The 25,679-nt window shown below is 38.6% G+C and overlaps 1 protein-coding gene across 1 annotated transcript in view; it reads right to left on the bottom strand.

The window, feature by feature from the left end:
* Positions 1-1,420: 1,420 nt before the first annotated feature.
* The window catches only part of KLHL14 (kelch like family member 14), a 96,409-nt gene continuing 72,150 nt past the window's right edge, over positions 1,421-25,679 (bottom strand). Inside the window, exons 4-9 of the mRNA XM_046671011.1 lie at positions 23,938-24,027; positions 16,391-16,469; positions 9,020-9,210; positions 8,780-8,938; positions 5,857-6,014; positions 1,421-3,537 (exon numbers count right to left, since the gene is read on the bottom strand). Coding sequence (XP_046526967.1) covers positions 3,397-3,537; positions 5,857-6,014; positions 8,780-8,938; positions 9,020-9,210; positions 16,391-16,469; positions 23,938-24,027 — 818 coding nt within the window. The 3' untranslated portion in view covers positions 1,421-3,396. The remainder of the gene's footprint in view (positions 3,538-5,856; positions 6,015-8,779; positions 8,939-9,019; positions 9,211-16,390; positions 16,470-23,937; positions 24,028-25,679) is intronic.

The following is a 25,679-nucleotide window of genomic DNA, read 5'->3' as shown; positions in this document are numbered from 1 at the left end:
TATTTGGATATTTTCTTCTTATATTGACTTTCTTCTCATTGCCACTTTATTTTCCATCAAATTTTCAACATCCTCTAGGTCAGGCTGCTTCTAGGAAATCAGGCTTGATTGGTCGTGATTTTCCTGCTATCTCATCTATGGGAACCCAGTCTGTCAAGACACCTTCCAAGGCGTATTGGTGTGATTTACTAATCCTATTTTAGCTCATTTGTTTGTTCATTTAAAAAATATTTTGACCTAGAGAACCAAGTTTAATCAAAGTCTGGCATATATAGTGTTGCCTTTTGGCTGTATTAAATAAACGCTTGATACTTACAATGTTGATAATCACGACAACTTGTTAAGTGATGTAAGTGTCAGTCAGCTGGGAAAACATAAATTTGGCCCAAATAGGGGAGAACAAATGCAGGAACTCATCTTAAGACCACAGACACAGCTTAATTAATTAAAAGATCTGGTGCCTATGCTCACTCTTCCAGTTTTAGCTAGTTTTAGTCTACTTATGGACTTAAAGGAGGTAGTCCATTGGGATTAGGAAAAAGGCAAGTATATTCGCTTAACTGATCATGGTATCTGGTCAGCACTAAGGCTTTTGGAGATTCAGGGTATCTGGAAGAAGCCCTGCAACAAGCAGCCATCGGCTCAGGAGAAGACGATAACTGGCTCAGGAGAAGAGACTACTGTAGAGAGGGACCTTTTTCTGGTACGCTACACTTGCAAAGAGAGGTAAAGATCCGATGGAAGAAGAAAGAAATCCCGTTACTCTTGCTTTCATGGAATACTAGGGAGGATCAAATGATCCTTTAATTATGAGTTGAATCATCAATAATAGTAGGTTTGGCAGGGAAGCATTAAAATAAATTCTTTCTAGCTTGCAGGCTTTTTGCCTGGAAGGTTGCCCAATGTGACCTTTGGCTACATGCCTCAGTTTCCATTATTGTCTTCCACAGCCCCCTTCCTTGCTCTGCACAACTTCTTTTTCAGAATTTTAAAAAGAAAATAAAATTCAACACTATGTGGTTAATTGATCTAATTAAGTGTGTGATTCACTTATTCTTTAGAAAAGTGTACAAGTATTATTTAATACATATGGTGCTTCTAACAATTTCTATAAATATTTAATATTAGATCCTGGCTAAGTTATGCCTTACTGTAACACTCGTCCAGTGGAAAATCAGATTCAACTTGTGATTTTTAACTCACATTTTTCCTAAAGCATTCCATAATTTTGAGCATTGTCCATACTGTATATATTTACATATTGCCAGGAAGATAAACTTGTAAAGTATATCTTCAGGATAAAAATATTTATGCATTTACATATTATAAACTTTCAATTTAATACAGAGATTTATACATACACTTTATAAGTAGGAATGCGAGAGGCAGTTGAATTAGTACATAAAGGTTTTATTTAAAGTTTTCCCCTTCCAAGCAAGCTTCATTTACACATTCTAATACTGTACAAAATTTACATTCTCTGTGACTTATTTATTCACTTTTCACTTTCTAATAGTTTGTGTCTTTCTGAAATGCAGAAAGCTTTACCTATAGTTCTCATAAATGCTTTTATTTAATTTGGCTAGAAATAAAAAATAAATGAAGAACAAGTCTAAGGAAAGCAAATATCCTTGTATAAACTGTGACTTTCAGAAGAAATGGTGACAGTTGATGATAAAAGGTTCTGAAGCAGACCTTGCTCTCTTCGTGACGTCAGCTGGGGTTTTCTCACAAAGTACTGTACTGTAACTTCTCTTTCTTTCTATATAGTCATATGCTTTCAAGGAAAAAGAAATGAAAGTTGATTGCACTGGATATACATATTTATATATATTTTTTTACAATGGATCCTTTGGATCTGAACATACAAATAAATACAAAAACAACAAAGATTGCACTTTACTGTAGAAACGGCATTGGATTCTAGTACACCCATCCATCTTAACATGCTCCGTGGTGAAAGCTGATCACCAAGGCATTTTTAATCTGTGGCTTCCCCGTCTTGTTTTGAACGACACATTGGTTGAGGGGTTCAACAACATCTCTGGGTGATGAAAAAAATATTTTAGGCTTTTCTTTACTCCAAGCTGCTGCTGTTCTAGCTCTGAAGAGCTTGAAAACCAAATTCGTGTTCCTGCCAGTTTTGCTCTTTGATTGGCCGCAGTGCGACTACGACACGCTCTCCTGACCTTCTGCTCCTAAATTCCTGACGCTTCTAAAGATGACTAGCGATTGCTCGCTTAGGTGAGCTCAGGCATCTCTGGTGATAACAAAGGAAACAGGATGAGTTGGGGGAAGAAGGAGGGTAAGTTGTGTGCTATTCTAGAGCTAAATCCAGAGCCATTGCTAGAGCCAAAGGGAGGGAGAGGGAGAAACATTTGTCAGGAGCTGTAATGCACTCCTGTGGCTCTTTTAAGGTGTGTGTTTTAGCGACAGAGAGACAACTGGGATTGTACTTAAATTATTCTTTCTTTTTGACCCTGGATTCCTGAAAGCAATCTCCCAGGTTGCATTATGGGTTCAGTTTCGGTCAGATGTATTAGCCATCAGAATCTCTTCAATGTTGTAAGACTGGCTTTGTCAGTTGTACCTTTCGAAGCAAATAACACGTGTTTACGACTTATATACTGCAAAAAATGAGACAGCATGAGCCTGCATGAACTCGATAGCGACATAGTATATTTTGTTCTAATCTTTCATACAAAATTAAGGACACAGAAATTATGACTCCAGTTAGCCTAGAACCTACAGGGCAGAGAGCAATTGCTATGAGAGCCAACATCTTCCTCTTTTCCGATCCCAAGAGGTGCTGTAAGGGGCAGAAGATATACGAAATGAAGTTATATAAAAACAAAAATGTTCCTCTTTAACCCTATGTGATTTTCTATAACCGTTTTGCCTATGGAGTCAGTGATGCAGCCACAGGTTAGGAATATAGAATCAAGTGGCGACTTCTGTAATGCAGTGTAAGTATTTTGGTGGGTCAAATTTTGAATCATTCATGAACACAATATCCCCAAAACTTCAACACAGATCACATGCAGGTAGACTACAATGCACAATACTGGTCTGAGGTCTCTCTGGGGGCACTCTTCTGTATGGTATCTTTTTCCTTTTGAAAGTTAAGATCCACGTGAGGACTTTTTGTAAAGCTAGGACAAGTTAAAACCAGTCTGAAATGGAAGGGTCTGTCACCACAGGAAGTTTGGTGTGATCTGAGTTACAGACACGGTATCCATTCAAGAACAGGTCTTTTTCTTTTGTAGTTGCTTGTAAATCATCAGAAACCAAGAGTGGGTTTCGGCAGTTGTACCAATAGAACGCACTGCTGCTATTATAATAGTGATGTCATTGCTTCCTAGAAGGTGATACTGTTCATTCCAGGGTTTCCCGGTGTTATTTGTTGTAAGGTACGCAGGCGGGCAGGATAACTGTTGCACAGGCTGGGCCGGCCAGTGGTTCTGCTACGTCTCCTTCCAGTTCCGTCCAGGTGCCTTTTTCTGGACAGTAGCATATTGTAGATGACTTGTAGGCCCCCTGTAAAGGCAGAGCAGGGATCATTTAGGGAAGGATGTTCAGAGAAGGGCAATGGCAGCCTTACCTATCACCTTTACATTGGGAAGAAAATATTTTGATTCTCTGCTCGTGCTAAAAAATTCCAAACGAAAGCAATGGATTTTCAACTGTTCCATTCCAAGGGAAAATTTGAGACTGACAAGATCTCAAAATTTTGTTTATTTGTGTGTGTGTGTGACTAATCCTAAAAGTCAAGTATCTAAAGCACCCTAGATGAGCAACAAATCCTTTAGAAAAACTGACCCAAATTTGGAAATTATCCAGCTGGTTTAACTTAAAATAAAGAAAAATCTACCTTAAATATTCAATTAATTGAAGTAAATGGATTTTTGATCATTGCCTCACTTTTCCATTTTTATTTTACTACTGTAGAGAATCAGAGATGAGATTTAAAAACAGTTTAAAATAAACTAGAAAGGAAGTCTTGCCAATTTCTTCACACATGGGTTTACTTATTTTCAAGAGCCCACATGAGAAATAAAAAATGTCTTTAATCTTGGTTCCTTTGTCAACCTCTGGGGCTAGTGTTTGTATACACATTTCCCTTCCCAAACCAAAGCAGCTTTGTTTTTATCATAGGCCACAAACAAACAAAATTCCCAACCAACCTAATAACCATTTTCTGAAAGTGTATTCCTGGTGGCTGGTTCCATATGTACAACTGCAGCTAGCAATTTGCACTAGTGAACAAGCACATGTACCAATATCTAGTTATAGGTGTCAGTACCTATTTTCCTCCATATAACTAATAACTTTTTAAAGCTTCCCTAAAACTTTATGTAACAACCTTGTTTGATGCAAAAGAAGAAAACTAACTAGTATTATTAAAACCCCAAATTAATCTTATAAAACAAGCACATATAAATAGGAAAATATTAAAAAGTCATTTTTTTTTTAAGGATTGGCCTTAAGCTAACATCTGTTGTCAGTCTATTTTTTTTTCTTTTTCTCTCCAAAGCCCCCAGTACATAGTTGTATATTCTACTTGTAGCTCCTTCTAGTTGAGCTATGTGGGATGCCACCTCAGCATGGCGTGATGAGCTGTGTGTAGGTCTGCGCCCAGGATCTGAACCGGCAAAACCCTGGGCTGCCGAAGCAGAGCACAACTTAACCACTCGGCCATGGGGCCGGCCCCTAAAACAGTCATCACTTACAAAGTGAATATGAAGACCATGAGACCCTACGTGTCTCCTGATGTGATGTAGTTTGAACTACACAGCCACCTCCTCAGTGTTCTGGCCCCTCAAAAAGAAAAATAATAAAAGAAATTTAAAAAAAGAAAATAGCTGAACCTAATTGTCTTTAACTATAGAAACAGGACTATTTTAAAGGATATCACAAGGTAATCATTAGCCAATTCCAGAATATCAGCTATTCTATATGATGACTGATCCTGTTTTTTCAACAAGTCAATGCCATGGAACAAGAAGAGAGGCAGGGGTAATTTTCCAGATTGCAAGATATGTATGAGAAATAATAACCAAATACAAATGAGACTTGTTGGATCTTGACTTGAACACACCAATTTGACAAAATCCGTTGTTTTCAAGTCGATAGGAGAAATTTGAATAAGGATTGAATATAAAGGAATTATTATCAATTTTGTTGAGTGTCGTGATAGTGTGTTTACATAAATGAATGATTTTTTTTAGATAAACATTGAAGCAGTTAGGGTGTAACAATATGATGTCTAGTATTTGCTTCAAACTGCTTCAACCAATATTTTTTAAAGGGCGCATAGATGAAATAAGTATGGCAAAATGTTGATGGACGTTCAAGTTGTATGATGTTTTAATGAAGGCCCATTGAACTCTCAATTTTTGCGTATGTTTGGGAGTTTTCATGATAAAGAGAGGAAAAAAGTGAAAAGCAATGACAAATTAAAACATCCTAAATAGAATTTGTGGATATTGAGTAATTAATTTCCATTTTTCATGCCTTACTAGTCAGAAACTTTTCAGACTCTTCTATTTAACCAATTTCAACAGAACATTTGTAAAACCACTTCAGTCTGACTTTGAGTTGGAAAGCCAGAATTGCAGAGAGATGGCCGTGGGAAAGAACCAGAGATCTACCACATTTTGTGACACAGTTGACCAGACAGCAAGGCAGCTCTACAGCAACCACACTGATTCTATTTTACTACTTAAAGTAATTTGCTGCTTGCATGTAAGCATGATACTCTTAAAAGGTACATGTGGGGGTGGTAACACATTTGGAGAGAAATAAGAAGTAAGCATAAATAAACAGGAGGACGAGGAGGTCAACGTGGACACATACCATACTCCAGCTGTAGCCTCCCACAAGGTAAATGCTGTCATCAAGCACTGCACAGCCAGGACCACTTCGACCCTCCAAAATGGGGGTTTGGAGAATATTCCACTGGTCACCTTTTGGATCATAGCATTCCACGAGCATTACATCAAGGTGGGAGAAACCTAAGATGCATAGCAAAATGGAACCACAAAAAATAAACTCTCAGAGTCCCAATTTAAGGCCAGGGCTTCTTTTAAAAAAATGTCTAGAGCCAAGAAGTAGATAATTGTGTTTTGGAAGACACAAATGTGTGAATAAATGTACTAGTGAAATTGGGTGACATGTCAGAAAGACCTAAAAAACAAACAAAAAAACCCCTAAACTCTGGGTGTTTGGGGTTAATTCAAAGCAAGAATGTTTAACTAGATGTTATTGGTAAAATTTGATTATAAGGGGGTAGATCTTCTTAAAAATGGTTTCTTAAAGCCTTATTAAGAAGGTTTAAAATAATAATAGTTAAAGCAAGCATTTTATAGAGTGCTTACAATAAGCTAGTTGTTTTCTAAGTGCTTTGGGTAAATGGACTCAGTTAATCCCCTCAGTCGCCCTGTGAGATAGTTATACCATTGTATTCATTTCATAGGCAGGGAAACCGAGGGACAGGGAAAGTGAATGACTGGAGTAAGTAGACAGGCTGAGATCCGAATCCAGGTGAACAGGCTTCAGAGCTCACAGTTTTACAGACTACACTACTATATTGCTTTTGTTAGATGAATACTTTACTCTCTCAAAATCTTTTAATGAATTAAAAATATGTTGTCCAGCCTCTTTACCTTTTTTACAGCCTATGTTTATAAACAGCTATGATGCCATGAACAGGTTCCAGTATCTACTAGGGATCAAGGTGTAGAGTAGGAGCTAACTTCTACTGAAGGACTTCTCCCGCTTTTGATAAAGCTTCTTAGTGGCTGGGGAAGTCACTAGGTCGCAGAGAACAACTTTGGCTTCCGGACTCCATTGGAGCCCTCCCTTTAATTTAGGGAGTCAAAAATCCCTAGTGGGAGCTTCATGGTCACCAAGCAGACCAAATCTTCAATGATTTTCTTTTCCTAGTTAAATGCATGCTAGCTGATTATTGCAATGCATATACTAAATTAATCAAAATGCTGGACTCTTCAAAGTAATTGAGAAGGTAGAATAATTTTCATTCTTGAAGAGGCAGACAGATCATTTCAGGCCACTAACTTCTAACGTAAAATAAATCACACAGATTTGGGAACAATAGAGCAACGTGCTTACTGCAACTCTGTGGCACATTCCTTTCCTTTACCATTAAGATTGACAATGACTTTTGAAGCATGTATACTTGGAATAAGAATTTGGGCAAATTCCTAGTTCTGAAGTTCTAGTGGCACTGTATGAGGATATGTGTGCCTTCTCTGTACTAAATACATAATTTATATGTTGATTGCAATCCTCATGACTACCAAGGAAAGTATAATTTTCTCTTTTATACAGATGTGAGGGTAAGTGTCTTAAGTAAGACCACACGACTATAAATGTCTAACTGGGATTCAAACCCAGGCTTAGATGCAAAGTCCACACCCTTTCTCTATGCCAGGATGCCTCCCTGAGCCAACTTAATTTTGATTTTTCATTTCGGCTGTCATTACCCAAGTCTTTTCTGTCCAAGTATAACACTAAACATTAAAAGTTACTAAAATTTTTAGGCATTCTTATGCAAAAGAAATTGACGAAATCAGATTTTAATGTAGAAAGCTACAAAGTTAATATAAAATATGTTGACGTAAAGGAATGGTGTATGGATTGAAATGAAGCAGCTCCAGTGAAAGAGAAAAAGAATAAAATGGGAGGAGTTCCAGCAGTAAAGATAATCCTCTCCCACTGGGGAGAGCTCTAGGATGAGCGCCAGACATAGACCAGGATATTGACATTTCTGGTTGAATATGAACTTGGAAATATTTACATAAAAATTACACTTGTCCGGTCTTTATTACATTTGGGATAAATATGTATTCGGAAAAATAGAAAAAATGTCTATGTCTAACCCATTTTTAAAGATGGGTATATAATTGAAAAATAAATGCATAGATAGGCCTTATCTACCATACTCAGAAGGCCTGTTTCCCATTTCAATTTCAAGGGTCACGAAAGGTCAGAGCTGGATGAAGTTTTAGATATCAGTTGAACCAGTTTCTTCATTTTCAGATGAGGTAAGTGAGACAAGCAGTTCAATAACACTCTTAATATCAGAGGTCTCTCTGCTTTCCTGTCAAATTCAGTGTTATGCACATAAAGTTACATACATCCACAAAAACTACAAAAATCTGTAGTCATATACACATACGGAGAAGAAAAGGTGCCAAAACATGGCTTTAAAAACACTATGCTTCAGATAAGTTCTTTATTAAAAAAAGCAGATGGAATTTGAGAATCATAGTTTGATATTCAACTCTTAAAAGAAATAATTCTAAATTTTGATTTGAAATTCCACAAAATTTTTTCTTTAAGAAAAATCATGTATTTGTTTCTTTGTTGCAGCTATGACTAAAGTTTTTTAAGATTACTACAAAAAACAACTTTCTGGAAAAAATCCATTACTATAGCTTTGGTGATAAGGAATAATTTATTTTACTGAATCCATTGTTTCAACAAATTGGGTTTTTCAGTTGTTAATGCTCTCGTTTTTTATTTTCTGTAGACATCATTATTCATTTCTTTAATGTGTGTGGTAACTTAAAAATAATCCTATCTGCAGAAGAGCCGAAATAAATGCTTGCCCAAGGGTACTGCTAATTTACACCGACTAGATTTTATTTGGTCAACATGTTTTTTACTTGGTTAACTATGATTATCTAACAAGAAACCCCCTTAGCAAGAAACATGAGATGCAAATGTTATTGTGATTAGAAAAACAAAGAAAGACCTTTCAAATGATTTCCTCCAATTGCATACAAGCGATCATTCATTACAGCCAAAGTGTGGATGGCGCGTTTTGTGTTCATATCTTGTTTTCGAGCCCAGACGTCCATTACGGGGTCATAGCAATATAGCCATGGGACATATTCTCCATTGTGTACACCTCCTGTGAATTAAACATATACATACAAGTCAAGAAAGTGCCTTGGAATGGAACTTTGTAACAGAAAGTGGAGGAACGACTTGCCTGAAATGTATATTTTCCCGTTGTGCACTGCTCCTGCATGAGCTGCCAGAGGCTGTGGCAGAGACGACACATAACGCCATTCGTTCGTTTCTAGGTTGTAGCACTCCACACTGGACAGATAGCCGGTTTCATTCCTTCCACCGATAACGTATAGATGTTTGTCCAACCGACACGCATAGAAACTGGCTCTTCTACAATGAAAACAACAACCACCATAAATCACAAAAGAAGCCCAGTCAGTCAGGGAAAGGAGGCACATCCTGCTTCAGAAAGGGTTGTTTGACCTTTGGAAATGACATGTATCGCTACCCTATAATTCTGAGACCCTATACAGTAATCATATGCATTGCCCATTCTGGTTAACGTTTTTGAAATTAAAGTCACAGTAGAGGAGAAATTCACTAACTCTTCGTTTGAGCTCTTTTTATCTTGCTTTTTATACAGTGTTAAAATGTTCTTTAATGTTTGGGATATTTGGTACCTTGTAAGGATATCACAGCTCAGTAAGACAAAGTGAAAAATGAGGTAGATAATGTAACAATAATAAATTATCTTGACATTCACTTTCTTTATGGTCCTTCAAGGGTCATTGTTCCCAATTTATAAGAGAACTACATCATCAAAATTTTTCTTCAATTATCATTTTTTCTTTTTTCCCCCAGTACTACGGCAAATAGAGAAACTTTTGTGAACTGAATATCGTGTTGAAATTTTGCCCTCATATAACCAATTACAGGAATTTCACCTATGTAGCTTCTGCTGTTGATTCCTACATAGCTATAGGATATTTTTTAGTCTCTTTTCAAGAAAGGCTATATTAAAGTATCTCACTTTGCCATCAAAGGCAAAAGAAGCAAGCTGTGTTGACAGGTCTGGAGACAGGGAGACCAATTCTGATGTAGACCATAATCTAGGAGTGAGATATTTAGGACTTGAATTAGAGTTTTAGTAGAAGACATGGAAAGAGATGATGCAAAAAAGATTTCAAAGGAAGATGTAAGACTAGCAACTACTAAGATATGAGAGCAGAGGGAGAATAAAGGTTGGAAGAGGACTCAGAAACATGGAGTTAGCTTGACTAGGTCAGAATCTTAAGCAAGTCCTTGACCCTTTACCTCTTCTTCCTCATTGATGCTGCTGGAATAATATACTTCATAAGGATAACACGTGGTCTAATACTGAAAAAGTGAAATTGTTAGGCGCCACACCCCTCAGAGAATATAATTTATGTTTGATGAATTAATGGTCTTCATAAAAATTGATACCAAGGCTCTTGGCCAACATCAACAGCAAGATGAGGAGCCCTAGAGGTTTTATCAGGTAAATCTACATGGTTTGAGGATTTTCCAAGCTGTGTTTACAAAGTGCCAATACCACTGGGAAGCAGCACATAGCATCCTGATTAACAGTTTGGTCTCTGGAATCAGATTGCCTGGCTATATGATTTATTAGGTGTGTGGCCTTTGACATGTTACTTCACCCCCTCAGCCTCAGATTGCTCACCTGTAACATGGCGATGATGATGGTACCTTCCTCACAGGGTTATTCTGGAACACGTATGTAAAGTGCTTGTCATAGTGTCTAGCATTTTGTTCATGCTCAGGAACTATCAGTTAAATATTATCTGGTTTAAAAGTTAGCCATCAAGATATTTGCATATAAACTTTTCTTAATAATATTTTAAGTGATGACTAAATTCTTTAATGTTTGTTTAGATGATTTATTACCATATAGGTATGGTACATGCTATAGATGGTGATGTATTCAGTTCTATTTTATTTTATTTTTTCCAGCTTTACTGATGCATAATTGACAAATAAAATTGCAATATATTTAAAATGTACAACATGATGATTTGATATATGCATACAGTATGAAATGATTCCCACAGTCAAGTTAATTAGCACATCCATCACCTCATAGATAACTTTTTTTTAGTGAGAACACTTAACATCTACTCTCTTAGCAAATTTCAAGCATACATTACAGTATTATTAACTATAGTCACCATACTGTACATTGGATCCTCAGAACTTATCTTTTTTTGTTAATTCTTTTTTTTTAAATGCTTTTGGTGAGGAAGATTGGCCCTGAGCTAACATATGTTGCCAATCTTCCTCTTTTTTTTTTGCTCCCCAAAGCCCCAGTACATCCTAGTTGTGGGTCATTCCAGTTTTTCTATGTGGGATGCTGCCACAGCATGGCTTGATGAGTGGTGTGTAGGATTGCACCCAGGATGGGAACTGGCAAATCCCAGGCCACTGAAGTGGAGTGTGCGAACTTAACCACTTGGCCACGTGGCCAGCCCCAGAAGTTACTCATCTTTCAACTGAAAGTTTGTACCCTTTGAGGAACCTCTTCCCTCTCCCCCTGACCCCTAGCCCCTGGCAACTACCATTCTATTCTCTGTTTCTTTAAGTTTAACTTTTTTTCCCTAAGATTCCACATATACATGATATCATACAGTATTCATCTTTCTCCGTCTGGCTTATTTCACTTAGCATAATGACTTTCAATTTCATCTATGTTGTTGCAAAGGGCAGAATTCCCTTCTTTCTCATGGCTGAATAATGTTGCATTGTATCATTACATTGTATTATTATATTGTATTATATTGTATTATTGTATATTATATTGTATTGTATATATTATATTGTATATATATATATATAAATACATATATATATATACACACACCACATTTTCTTTATCCATTTATCTGCCAACAGACACTTAGGTTGTTTCCATATCTTGGCTATTGTGAATAATGCTGCAATGAACATGGGAGGACAGACATGTCTTCAAGACACTGATTTTGGTTCCTTTGGATATATATGTAGAAGTAGGATTGCTGGATCGGATGGGTCAGTTTTTTTCTTTTTTTTAATAGTTCTGCAATTGTTAGCACCATTGATAATGTTAGAGTAATATTTTGGCTGTCTTTGCTTTTTCTAGATGTTTTTGATGCTTTTGAAAGAGATGTGTGCTGTGGAAAATTCAGAAGGGTGATGAAGAACAACAGTGATGGAAAAAGGAGGAAGGAAAAAGGTAGGAAGGAAAATAAAGAGCAGGCAAGATGGATTTCATAGAGCAAGCATTATTAACCTGGGCCCATGTCTTCTGAGGGGTCCATGAGGCTCTGAAATTGTAGTAAAATTGTAATAAAATGTTGTGTATATATATGTTTTGTACATGTGCATTTTTTGGAGGAATATGTTTGGAGAAAGATTTTGGAGGAAGCTTTTAATCAGATTATCAAAAGAATCACTAACCAAAATAACTGGGGATTTCCTGGCATACATGAGTAAAAACACATCTAAATATACAATGAGGTTTAAAAACAATTACAAAATTAAGTGCATACAGATAGACCACTGATTCCTTCCATTTCTCTAACCGGATTTCAATTGCTCTCTTATTGAATATGATAGATCAAGGTTATTTAACTAAAGTGCTTTTACCTTTTTAAGTTAAAATGTTTCATTGAAAAGAGTGACACATAACTACGAAAATCTGTACTAAAGTAACACAGATATTTCTTTGCACCACTGACACAAGGGTAGGTCAGTATCTTGTTTCATATGATTCTATGACAGGTATTGGAGACTCTGAAATAATTAATTTACTAATTTCACTAATGGGCCATATGTTGATAATTTGAACTATGTGGGTTGTAAGGTGGTGAGTTCTTCTATGCACTATATAAAGTTCCAGAAGAGAAAATGCCTGTTAGTCATGACAAGTGTGAAAACACTCTCTCTAATAAGTTTAGATCATGAAGAATAAGAGAAAGATCTCCTGTTGGTAGTGTGAACTCCTTTTATCTAGTCTAAATTTCATTTCTCACTTTTTCTGATCTGGTTCCTTCCTTCCTCACTGTGACACTGAGTCAGCCTGTAAGAGCTTGCTCTCATTTTACCCGAGCCATTCTTAATTTGATGCTCCATGTGTACTCCTAGTTTTATCCACACAGTGTCACTGTTAGGATCTAAATGAAAAAAAAAAATCAGTAGGTTTCACTTCCTGACTAAAAGTGCATTTTTGTGTAAAATTCCAACAGTGAAGATTCTGAGTCTTTGACTTATTCCCTTGCATGCCCAAAGGGAGAATTCATGAAATGCATTATGGAAACACCGGATAGTTAATGGTCTGTCAGCAACTGTGAACATTTGCCCAAGGCTAAAATTTTACCATACCAGGTCTCTCTTGGGAATGTTCCCTGCCTCTCCTCCCCACAAGAAGAGCACACCTGATTAGGCCATTTTATTTTTTTGGAAAAATACGTTCAAGAATGTTAAAGATTTTTTAATAGGATTACGCTATTTGTATTTCAAATTGTTTCTCTCTCCCTTCTCTGGCTGTCCCCCTCCCTCAATGCCAGAGGCAACATTCAATGTATTGAGATAAGTTTAAAAAGACTGCCAATGACTTCTACAAACATACTTTGAACCCTACATATTGTACAGTCCTTTCTGACCCTTAAGGTGGTCAGTTTATATCCTAAAGCACGAAATTGGATTACTATAACCTCATCTCAGGCTTGATTTTTGACTTTCATCGTCAGGTTGGAAATAACAACAGAGTTTTCAAACAGAATATTGTTTCACATTGTTTCTTTTAAGACTGCTAGAAACAAAATATTTACGTTTTGGAAACAGTTTTGATGTATTTGCTTCTAGCTTTTCACTTACTCTGTGAAACATAAGCTTTGTTGCTGTGGCTCTCCAAAACACTTTTTCTTTTTCTTTTCCCTTTTTTCTAGACTTGCTAAAGGGTAAGATCTCCATAAGAATAATACCTAAAATGTATATTTTTATCAAAAAAAGTTAGCCACCAAAGCGTTCTATCCATCTAAGTTTTCATTTTTGCCCTCGTTTTCTTACTGAAGAGTCAAAGCCTAAATCTGAGACCAAAACAACTCAGGAGCAGCACATTTAAATTTACGTTTTCATCGAATCATTTCTGTCAGCAAATTCATAGGTAGCAGGCAGGGGATTCATGCGCTGACCCACTGTTGAGTAAGCCTAGAGGTCGTGTGCTCATTTCCCTGCTGACCCAGCAGGGTATTCTGCACTTTATACTCCTTTGGAGGCTCTGACTAAGATACCCTAGGACTGTCCATCCAGCCAGCTCTGTAAGAGTGGGTTACCCCTCACGTGGCTTGGAACGTGTTTCTACTATTCTCAGTCAGTTTGGTAACTTCTCAGCATAATAGCTACTTTTCAGCAGTTTAGTAGCAGCCGAAGGAAGAAGGGAGGTGGGGAATTTCTGGTGAGTTTGATTCATCATCTATACAATGCAAAATTAACTCAAATGTTTCCAGAAACTTCTTTTCTGATCTGAAGTCTCATATATTTTAGTTTTTTTTTTTCTTCTTCATTTAATCACCAATTAAACCACGCTGCTAACTGATCGTACTTGCTCTTTTGGATGGAGGCCTGGCAATGACAGAAACACTTCATTTTAAGTTATGGATTGCTGCCTGGGTCAACCAGCCCACAGAAGATGCGGAGCTAGAAGATTGACTGGGCATTTGTGAGATCTGCCTTTTCCCATTCAGCTCTGTAAGGAGCTCTTTATTTGGTCTATCGAGTTGATTGTTCTAAATCTAAAAAAAACCTTCTTTTACTAGGGACCTGACATGATATACCATAATGACTTAGAAAGAAACGTTTAACAGTCCATCCTGTGAACGGTGGCTGCCGGGTGCCGACAGACCATGGCAGGTCTTTTTATCAGGTCAATGAGCTGCTAAAAATTGTCTAAGTAAGACCCTGCCATGATCGGCCATAGTGCCTCAGAGGAAGTCATTATAGAATATCAAGTAAACAATACACATTTAAAAAAAAAATTTACTAATTAGGTTTTGCAGCAATACTTCTCAACCTTAGGGGCTCTACAGTGAGATAATTGACCACGACGTGAGTTATGCTCCCAGACCCAAGGCGTGAAGGTTAATTATTGTGGTGTACAGCCCCCAGCAAAGGGGACCCTGGTGATGAGATGCTGACATTTCAGACATATTATTGATATTTACTTTTAAAATATTTTTCTAAATAAAAGTTTTTTGAATGGTTTTGATTAAAGGGTAAAGTGATGCAGCTACAATAACAGCAACCAGAAAATAACCCCCTCAAAACAAGAAAGGAGCAAGGTGCTCCAGAGAAAGACATCGGAAGGCTTTTATGTAAACACGTATGCACAACGGGAAGGTTGAGAAGTTTGTTAAGATATTAATTGACTTAGAACAATTTCTTGAGTTACCTTTGAACTAGAGAGTCCTAAAAGTATCTGTGGCCCTTATAATATGTTGTGTGCCATCATTTTCAGTATATAGCTTTTCGTCGCCTAAAAGAGAGCTTTAATACATTTATGTGGATGAGACGGTTAGCTATTGGGTTTCTTTATGGCATAGATTCACATCGTCTTCCTGTAGCGATGTACATTTTTGAGTAAACGGTTTGATCTGAAAATTTCCTCTTAACTTGAAATTTATGATTAAGGATCCAATATGATCTCAGTGTAATCTGATTGAATGTTTAGAAAAAAAGAGATATTAGGGCAAAGGAAACAGGAAAGAGAATTATTTCTTGAATAATTCAATCAAGAAGAAGAAATAGGCTGCTGTTTATTGTTACTGTTATATTGGAGAATTTGCTCAAGAGGATGTTGAGATACTATTTGAAAAGGATCAAGTGTTCAAAATTGAGCATGTGAATTTGCATATGCATGTTAAGACATGACCTCATGCCTAAGTAACAGCAAGGAGAGCCAAATATGTATAAATGTAGTTGCCGTCTTGTCCTTTGGTGCTAGGAGAATTGGGTGAGATGAACCCTGCATACATAAAACATAAGAGGACACCTTGCAAAACTGTTTTTAAAAAAGGTAACAAATGATCTGTTCTTGAATGTATGATAGGAAGACATTTGAGGAGACAAATGTCAAGGATTTGGATCAGTGAGACCCGAAAACTTTACTTTTGAAATTTCTGCATCAAATTACATATCATTGTTAGAATGGTGTTTTGTATTTCAATTATAGGGTTTAAATATATTATAACCAAGAAGAGTGGGATAGTCAGTGAGATTGTAGCTCTGCTTGCCAAAAAACCAATGCAATCTAATAAAAGAAGACAAGTCATACAAATTCTTTTTTCCTACATTAGGACAAATAATTGACTTATTTGATTATGTTTCTCCACTGAGTTAATAAGGCAGTTAATCTAAATAGGCCAGGCCAAGTTTTGTATTTTGCCTCATACGTCTTTCATTGGCTCTGTTTAGCAAACCTTACCATGGAAAACCATCCAGGATCCATGCTTCCTGTAAAGCAGCCACAAATGTTTCAGACACAGAAATAAACACTTACCTTTCTTGCATGGGTGGAAGTTGTATCCAGCTATTAAATCGGGGATCATATCGGCTGACAAAATTTGTACTGTGTTTTCCTGTAAAAATATATTTGGGAGACTTAAAACTTAAGATTCCTTTGTTGTCTTGCACATTTGATGGTATTTTATAAGATGCCTCTGTTTTCAGGTTTCACAAACAGAGGAATTAAGTAGAGGGACAATCTAACATGGTATGAGAAGTGCTAAGTCAGTAGAAGAATAAATGTGTCACCTCGCATGTTTTTCTTTTTTCCTTTTCTTCCTCTCTGCCTTTTTTTGGGGAATGAGCTGGCATAAAAATAAGCCAACCATAATAATAAAAGCAAGTATGTTTATCAAACCGGTTTTATCACAAAGGGTAAAAACTTCTGGGTTTTGGTGTTTTTATGTTTTAAAAACATGAAATTATTGTCTATAAATGATCAGTTCCAGAGATTACTTTGTGTTATATCTCTGGCTAGAGCCTTTTTTTAATGATCCAAGAAGTCTAGCAGTGATAGAGTCCATTCTCTCTCCATGGAGATCATAGCATGCACTACACTAAGAGTTTGCAGTAGGACATCAGTTTTAGTCGATGTGCGTCATGTAAGCTCTGTGTGTGTATTTGGGGGCAGCACCTGCTGCGATGTATCACAGGTGCATTTGCTGAAATGGGAAATCTGAGTCCTCAGAGCTGGTTAACGAGCTTATCCCCTCTGTTGACCCTAAGAAGCACAGTAACAGCTCCGAGGTATTAAAATGAACCCTATTTTTCCAAGAAATGGCAGCAAAAGAGGTTATTCCATTTTTTTGTGTGTGTGTAGCACCCGAGATGACAATCATCTAAAGCACCTGAGGTCTTAACTCTGAAAGTCTGTTTTCTGTTCTTATATGTGTAACTAACCATTGAAATATAGGTACCAAACTTCACCTCAGGAATAAGCAGATAAGAGTGTGTGTGTGTGTGTGTGTGCATGCATGAACTCACACAGGCATGTATAGACAGCACAATTATTAATTGCACAAATATATATTGAGCACTTACTATGCATCTTGTGTGTTCTAGGTTCTGGAACATATTGGTAAGCAAGAAAGACAATGTCGCTGTCTTTGTAAATGAATAAACAGATGTATATTATATTATCAAATAAGGTGAATGCCACAAAGAAAAATAAAGCAGGGACTGATAGAGGGGAGATCAGTTTAAGTAGGATGGTCACCTGCTCATGGTGTCTTCTGTAAGCCATGCAAATATATGCAGAATGAGCCTTCACACAGTGGCCAGGTGAGTACGAAGTCCCTGGGCTGGCCATGATTTCAAGACCAGCAAGAATGCTGGGGTGATTTGGACAGAAGTCAGAGAGATGTCAAGGTCCAGAATAGTGTGCCTTGTGGACTGCCTTCTGGTTGCTGTGTGAAGAACAGACTATAGAGGGGCCACTCTGGATGCTGGGGAGTTGTCAGGAGGCCACTGTAATAATCAAGGCAAGAGCTGACGGTGGCTTGAATGAAGGTGAAGGCAGTGAGAGATGGTCAAGTTTGGGATCGATTGTACCGGCACAGTCAATAAAATTTTCTGATAGACTGAGCATTGGTATGAGAAAAAGTGAATAATTTAGGATGGCTGCCAGGTTTTTAGCCAGAGTAACTGGATGGAAGATCATGAAATTTGCTGAAGTTTGGGAGAGAAGTCATGAATTCTCTTTTGGACTTAATCTTAACCTTAAATTCCACTTTGGATCTCAAAGCGGAAGTGTCTGGTAGGGCACTGGTTAAATAAGGCGCCAGGTGCAAATTTTGGAGTCATTAGTCCAGAGATATTATTTAAAATCATAAAACAGGATGAAACCCTTTAGAGAGAGAATATGGAAACAGAAGATAATGGGTCCTGGGAATGAACTCTGCCGTAAAAGAAGAAAAACCAGCACAGGAAAGGAATTGTTAGAGATAGGAGGAAAAGTATGGTATTTTGGAAGCCATGTCAAACAGGGTTTCAAAAAGAGGAGTGAGCAACTGAGAACTGACCCTAGGGTTTAGAAATATGGAGATTGGTGGCGGCCTTGAGAAGCATCGTTGCAGTGGATGGGTAGGGATGAAAACTTGCGTGGGAACTCCTGAGGAGAGAATAAGATGTAAGAAAGGAGAGGCAAGAGGATAGGCAATGCTTCTTAGGATTTTTGCCATAAAAACATTATGGCTCGAGGATGCAGCATCAAGAGAAGGTTTTATTTGGTTGTTTGGTTGTATTTTTAAGTTCAGAAGTACTGGAAAGTCCATGAGCGGGCAAGAGGGAATGAGGAATAGGCCTTAGATTGGAGCAGAAAAAATACTGGGAGAGAAGATAAAATATATGGGTAGCAATGGAGGTAAGCGAATAGATTTGGTAGTAACAAGATGATTTTATCTTCTGATTGCTTCTATTCTCATTGAACTAGGAAGCAAGGCCATCAGGTAAGAATGAGGAGGGAGGTTATGGAGAAAGAGGGATTTGAAGAGAGAGAAAGTGTGAAATAATTAACTTGGAAGGTGGGAGAGAGCGTTGGCCAGGGTGATTTAGTGGGGTTGGATAGTAGCCAGCATGGTCCATCAATAGCCAGTGTGGCTTGTAGTTTTCTCTATTCACATTTAGTTGCTCAGGGGCAGGGAAGAGGAGGAAGAGAGTTGGGTTTACCAGGACCGGGGCATTAGCAGACAAGTATAATGGAAGGAGAGATGGACATGAGGACTGCAGGTGTATGCACTAGTATGATTATAGGGATGGGAAATAGAATCTAAGCTCAGTAAGGAGGAAAGTAAGGACACGAGAGGATGATGGACAGTGAAAAAGTGGTGGAGTAGAGTGAAGGAGGTGGCACTTCCAGGATAATAGTGGATAGTTGCTACATCAAGAGGTAGCAGGTAGTAAAAGCTGAAGACATCCTTTGAAATGGTGGGTTTTAAGGGTGTGGCAGTGGCGATGAAGAGGAAGTAGTAAAGCTACCTGCCTCCAATAATGTGAAGTATGGTCCGGGTAGGGGAGAGCAGAACCCAGTCCCCAATAGAGAGGGTGGCTGGGAAAACAGCACTCTCAGGGGATAGCCAGGTTTTGTATAGAAAAGATGTTGAAGGGACGATTCAGAGGAGAGTTTAAGGATTGTAAAGATTTTGTTGCTGTGAGATCATGAGTTTCAAGGATCATGTGGGAGGGTTTGCATGGTCTGGTTGGTTGGTAAATTAAGTTTTATTTGGGGATGTACAGAAAAAGTTAAGACACCAGGAGTGAGAACAAACCAAAAGACTTGGAATCCACAAAGGAAGGGTCCCACTCAAGGAAGGATTGTGTCTAGAGTTGGTTTATAAGGCAGTTTTCGTAGAATTTGCAATCATTTTCCTGTAGAAAGAAATATGATTCTTGATAGTCAGGTTCCAAGGTTAATCCCCAAATGTATCTAAAGATTAATGCTGTTAATAGGAATGTAGAATACACCCACTACGTATAAGAGTGTTTCTCTGTCAAGTTTGGTTTGGTATTTCCATTTGGAGGAAGCCATCTGGCTCCTTTCAGCAATGGGGCAGGGTGCCTTCACGTGCTGAGCAGCAGTGGCAGAAATTAGCAATGTTTGTTTTGGTTGTAATGGTAGTGGCCTTCACTCAGAGAAAAGGTTAAGCAGGGACTAGTGTGATACGGATGTGAGATGAAGAAAGAGTTTCCAGAGGCAGGGCAATGGTGCCAAGGAGGAGCAAGGATGGAGGACGGGGAGATAAAAAGAAGGAAGGCATTCTGGAGTTGGCAAAGAATGTGCCAAGAGGATAATAAACCTCAGCAGGAATGAGTGTGATGGAGTGACGAAGGTGAGATAAAATGGGGTTTTTCATTCCTTCCTTGTGGCTTCTATCAAGACTCTGTTAGCAGCTAAAGAGTGGTGGCCATACTCAATGGAATTTTGGATTTCTCTTCACTCCTTTAGTTTCTTCTCAGCTTTCCCATTTTTTCCCAAGTCTTTCTCCACTTCTCTTTTTGTGATAATGCCCTGTCACTAGACATCATTATTGACTATCACGTGGGTGGTGTGTGAAATGGAGGAAGTGGTGGCCGTTGTCAGCCAGTGGTGGAGGGAAGACAGTGGGAAGGAAAGGAAGTCCCCCGCGGGCAGTGTTTTTTGGAGTCAATCATTAGTAAGTAACAAGTGTAAATTAGTTCTCTGTAAGTTGGGGCACTGACAGAATATATGCATATGTATTATAATATTATAATGTGCTCATCACTAATGACATGAAGGGAGTTAATAGGAGTTAATATCAATCGCTGAGTAGAAAAAGATGTATGTGTCCTGCTTATATTTCCAGTAACTAATGTTTTATGATTTCAAATTTTGTTCTTATAATGTAGGCAAGATAAATAAAATTATATTTGTATTTTATGAGTATTTATTTGTGTTTTATGAGCCTGTATTGAAATTTAGAATTGTATATTTCATTCAAGGACACACATCTCAGGCGCCATTTTCATAAGAACCAAGTTTAACTTAAGATTTCATCTTTGGAACTGACATATCCATAACATTTGAACTCATGGATTTTTAACTTTTTCTTCCTGCCAGCAATGAAATTGAAGTATGTTTTATATTATCATAGGATTGCTATTCTTTACAAATTTTGATATTAACTGCTTACTTTTTGATAGCATGAGGTATTATAATATGAAAATCTCATACTTTTGAAATGATTGAGTCCCTTCATAGTTTTCTAAATGGGGAATGAGGAAGAATTCCTTGGGAGCGAGCGAAAGCCACTGTTCATTGTGATATAATACTGATTTAATTTGACAAGATTAAAGGCAAAAACATGATTGTTCTTTAATATCTAACCAAATACATATGCTTATGTGAGAAGGAAGTATAACACAGTGGTTCAAGACTACGACTTTGGAGTCAGACAGACCTATGTTGGAATCAGCCCACCTTCTTGCAAGCTGTGTGTCCTGGCAGTTATTTAACCTCTTCAGGCTTAGACTCTTCATGGTAAAACTAGAACAATCTTGGAACAGGCCTCACAGGATAGTTGGGAGGATTAAGTGAAATGATGCAAGTGAGTGCTTAGCAAAGTTCCTGGGAAAGAATGAGTACTCAATAAATACTACTACCAATACTAAAAAAGTCAGCTATGGTTGACCAGATGGATGGAATATGGAGCTACATGGAAAATGTGTAAGGGATTATGGTGGATGTCTATTTGGTACCTAGCCCAGATACCTTTACTAGACTGGTACACCCATTCCCTAGCTGCTATGAGTGTTGGTTGCTCATAGTCTCAGCTGCTCCCTCTCTGGAAAACTGTCAGCGGAATAGGCCACCTCACTGCCTGCCCTCACCCCTGACCTGGGGAAAGGCCTCAGCCAAAGACTGACTGATTGACACGGGGGTACAAAAGACTGGCCCTCTTGCCTCACAGTGTAACCAATTCTCCTCTACGTAGGAGAGCCTAAGGAGTGGTTCCTCAGTATTTGCCCAGATCTATACTAAATGACTCCATGTGCCAAACAAGTCAGGGACAGAATGACTCAGACTTGCATGCACAACTTCCAAAGTTCTAAAAAGGGGTCTTACAGAAAGAGAGGCAGCTGCCAGGCTCATAGGGAGACTGAAAGTAAAACTAAAATATGGTAATTCAAGTTGTACTAAAATTCAATTCTGAGCCTCCTAGTGGCTAAAGCAAAGGAAGAGACACTAAATCACATGAATAGCATTAGCAGTGATTTTCTAAAGCATACTATGCCTCAGTACTTTGGTTGACACAAATCTGTCACGTGGGTCTTCTCTTGGAGCACGGTGAGCCAGGAGAGCGAAACACACTCCTATGGTAACGCAACGCCGTGTTTTCTGTAGTCTTCTCTCACTGCAGATTGGTTGAAGGCTTAAGACCAAATCCCTGTTCCTCTAAGGGTGGGGGAGGCAAATCAGTGAGGTCCAACAGCACAATTTCATGGGAGTCTGAATTAGTTCAAAGTTCAAATCTTGATTCTCTAGACTAGAGGAAGGGATACGTCCATCCTACTCTCCCCTAATCCCCTACCCCATTCTCTCAGCTGTGTGCTTGATGGAAGTTGAACAGTATGCAGTTACAGGTTATTTTGGGGGGCATAAACCTAGGGAGCAGATTTTCTGTGTTGTTGGCTGAGGTCTGTCTCATAGGAATGGGTGGTTCATAGTGTTTTGTGAAAACTGTTGTGGCACCAAGACTGGTATTTTAACGGTGGCCTGTTCCTAAGACTTTCCAGCCTTTTCTTGTCATGTATTCATTTTAATCTAGGCTTCAGAGAGAACATTCTGCAGATTCCTTGCTCAGACCAACCTGATGGCTGTGTACTGCGTGTTTACTTACAAATGCTCCTATCAGTTCAAATCACTTCCGAGGAAGGTCAGGTTAAACACGAAATGGGGAGTTTACAGTGGATTGTATGTATGCCAGGGTTTTTTGGCGACATATCAAATCTGTCATTGCAAAGACAAGTGAGAAGAGAGATATTAAATATCATTTTGCTGTTCCGAATCTGTTTCTCGCATAGCCCACGAACTGTCTCCTTTCCAACATCGAAAGATATGGAACAACAAGGCTGCAGGTCTTGAGAAACCATGTCCCCGTCTCTTCAGAGAAATGTTCCTGGAGGGTGGCCTGGGTTGTTTTCCTTTAAGATTTTCTAGAGTGAACAGATGTAACAATTCTCTATAATTTGCCTTGGTGCAGATGCTGATAGAGAGCATTCCCAATAAAAGATATGCAGGATATGTAATTTCAGCTGGATGTTCTGGGATTTTAAAGTAAAAATGTGTACCTGCAAGCTGTTTCATGGCTCCTCAGTCACAATTATCTCTGTTACACAGAAGGCTACAACTGCAACTCCTCTTTCATGTGCAAGCTTTCCAAAAATATCTTGATAATTTTGGCATTGTGCAAGGTACAGTATTCTCCCTGTGTTTGGTTTGGAAAGTGTGTTAAAATGTTTAATTTCTCTTTGTGATAAATTTATGAAGGAATCACACCAACAGGGAGGATGGAGGATCGGCGGAAGAAGCCCTTGCAAAAGGGGCAGCACGTAGAATGGGTCTCAAGTACTAAATGCTGCACGAGAACTTCAGCCAGGCTTACACACGGCACGCCTGCAGATATACTTATTTATTGAAATTGCTGTATTATACTGATGGAATAGGAGAAAAGTGGTGGAGAAGGTAGTGAGAATGCTGAATAGCTGCAGCCTGCTACCTGCCTCTAGGGAGTCTGTGCTGATGCTTGTGGCATTCCTCAGGGGATGGATAAGGAGAGGGGCTGGGGCGTCACTGCGAAGCCAAATCCCCAGACAGTCAATGAGTGAATGCTCTGCTGCGTGTGTCCTCTGCCAGCTCAACGATTGACCCTGCCTCCAATTGTCAGTCCAATTCACCGACTACTTCATTTGTCCCTGCTGTGCAGAAATATATTTTCCACAGTAATTACAAAATGGACTGCTACTAGTGCCTTTCATTACACACGTACTCCTTGAGCACCTCCTAGTAAGTAGTTCAATAGTTACCATTCGGGTTCCATTGGTCCTCTCCGCCCAACACAAACAAGAAGTTTTCTACCTCCACAACGCAGTGGTGGGCACTGTTGTACGGCATAACTGGAATTAAGAGAAAAGACAAGACGTATGAAATTTCCCATCTTCGGACTTGGTACCCTGGCTTGCTAGTTATTTGCTTTCACCGAAGTGTATAAAATGTGACACTAAGTCAGAAGGAAGAAGAGAGCAGAGGCAGCAGAGCGGGGCACCCACCAACGCACAGTGGCTCAGCGGTGTGTTCACAGCAATTGCAAACCCAACCCCTTTTGATTAATTTTACATAATGTTATTCCACAAATTAGTCAAGAACAACCTGTCATGCTGCATTCGATTCATAAGTTCTCCTCACCTGCCTGATGATGGGGATCGCATTCTCAAACAATGACTGACACTCCCAAATGGTCAGGGCTGGGGGTTACTTCTTGGAAGAACTAACCCTGCACACACTTGGAGCCATTAAGATGCTCTGCCCAATCTTGGTTTGCTGGCAATCTTTCCAGAAACAGACTCAGGGTGCTTGGTAGCTTTCTATTCCACGGCAATGAGCAAGCTGAATTTCCATACAGTTTTAAGTTTTTAAATTAAGGTCCTGCTGATTTAATGCCTTCTCCAAATGTATACGCTTAATTTCCTGTACAATGTCATTAGCAGCACAATCACACATTTTCTATCTATCTGCTTAGGAGCTCTTCTGTAACAAAGATAAAAACTGTCAGGAACATCAGAAATATCTATTCCCCTCGTCTCGCCCTTCTTCCTGCCCCAATGTGGTGGCTGTGGGGAGGGGGTGTTATTCAGAAACCCACTAAAGCCAGGATTCTCTGTATTTGTCCTCATTCATTTTCTTTTAGGGAGACACACACAACCAGAATAGGACACCCCTGTCACCCCATGCACAGTGCAGTGTTAGCCTCTGCTATTATAATATCGCGTGGTAAATATAAATGTACACAGCATTAGTTATCACACCACATGCAGTGGTTTGAGCCCAGTGACACCAGTAGGAAAAATGATGTCCTTGTTCAGCTCATCATATGGGCACCTTAAATCTAGGTGAGGACAAATGGGGAGGTGATGTGCATGTTCAGGCAGGGAACTTATTGCTTGACACGGATCAACAGAGCACTTAAGAAACCAGTGCAGTGAGAAATCAATATGAGTCAGGGCCAGCTCTTACTTTGTGCTCTTTTGCCAATGCCGAGAGAGAGAGAGAGAGAGACAGAGACAGAGAGACAGAGAGAGGCAGAGAGACAGAGAGATAGAGAGACAGAGAGAGTGCGCCTATCTCATACCCGACTTATTTTGGATGATATATAGCTCTTATTTCATTTTGTTTCTATTATATTTTACTTGCCTTAGCAGGCACTTATTTATGCTGGCTAAGATTTGAAAATAAAAAATAAGGAACAGGCAGAGATGTGAAACCTGAAACAGTTTCTGAAAGAGCAAATCAGATCATTTAAGCTTCTTACCAAAGGATTTTAGGAGTTTTGATTATTTTACTATTTACTCATTTTTCAGTGTGAATATTCATTGTTTTTGAACTTACATCCACAAGGGAGAAGGCATTGGTACGGAAAGCCCTGATTTCTGGGATAATGTGGAAATTGGGTGTGTCATGGATTTCTGTGGTCTATCAGTTAGGTCAGTTGACTTAGGGAGTCATCTCGGGAACATCCTTTTGCCCCTCAACCTTCAGTTACATCTTTGGA

The sequence above is a fragment of the Equus quagga genome, chromosome 9 (genome assembly GCF_021613505.1).
Source record: "Equus quagga isolate Etosha38 chromosome 9, UCLA_HA_Equagga_1.0, whole genome shotgun sequence".
In the NCBI taxonomy this organism is placed as follows: domain Eukaryota; kingdom Metazoa; phylum Chordata; class Mammalia; order Perissodactyla; family Equidae; genus Equus; species Equus quagga.
Note: the sequence above shows the minus strand (reverse complement) of the source record. Positions and strands in the feature narration are given on the sequence as shown.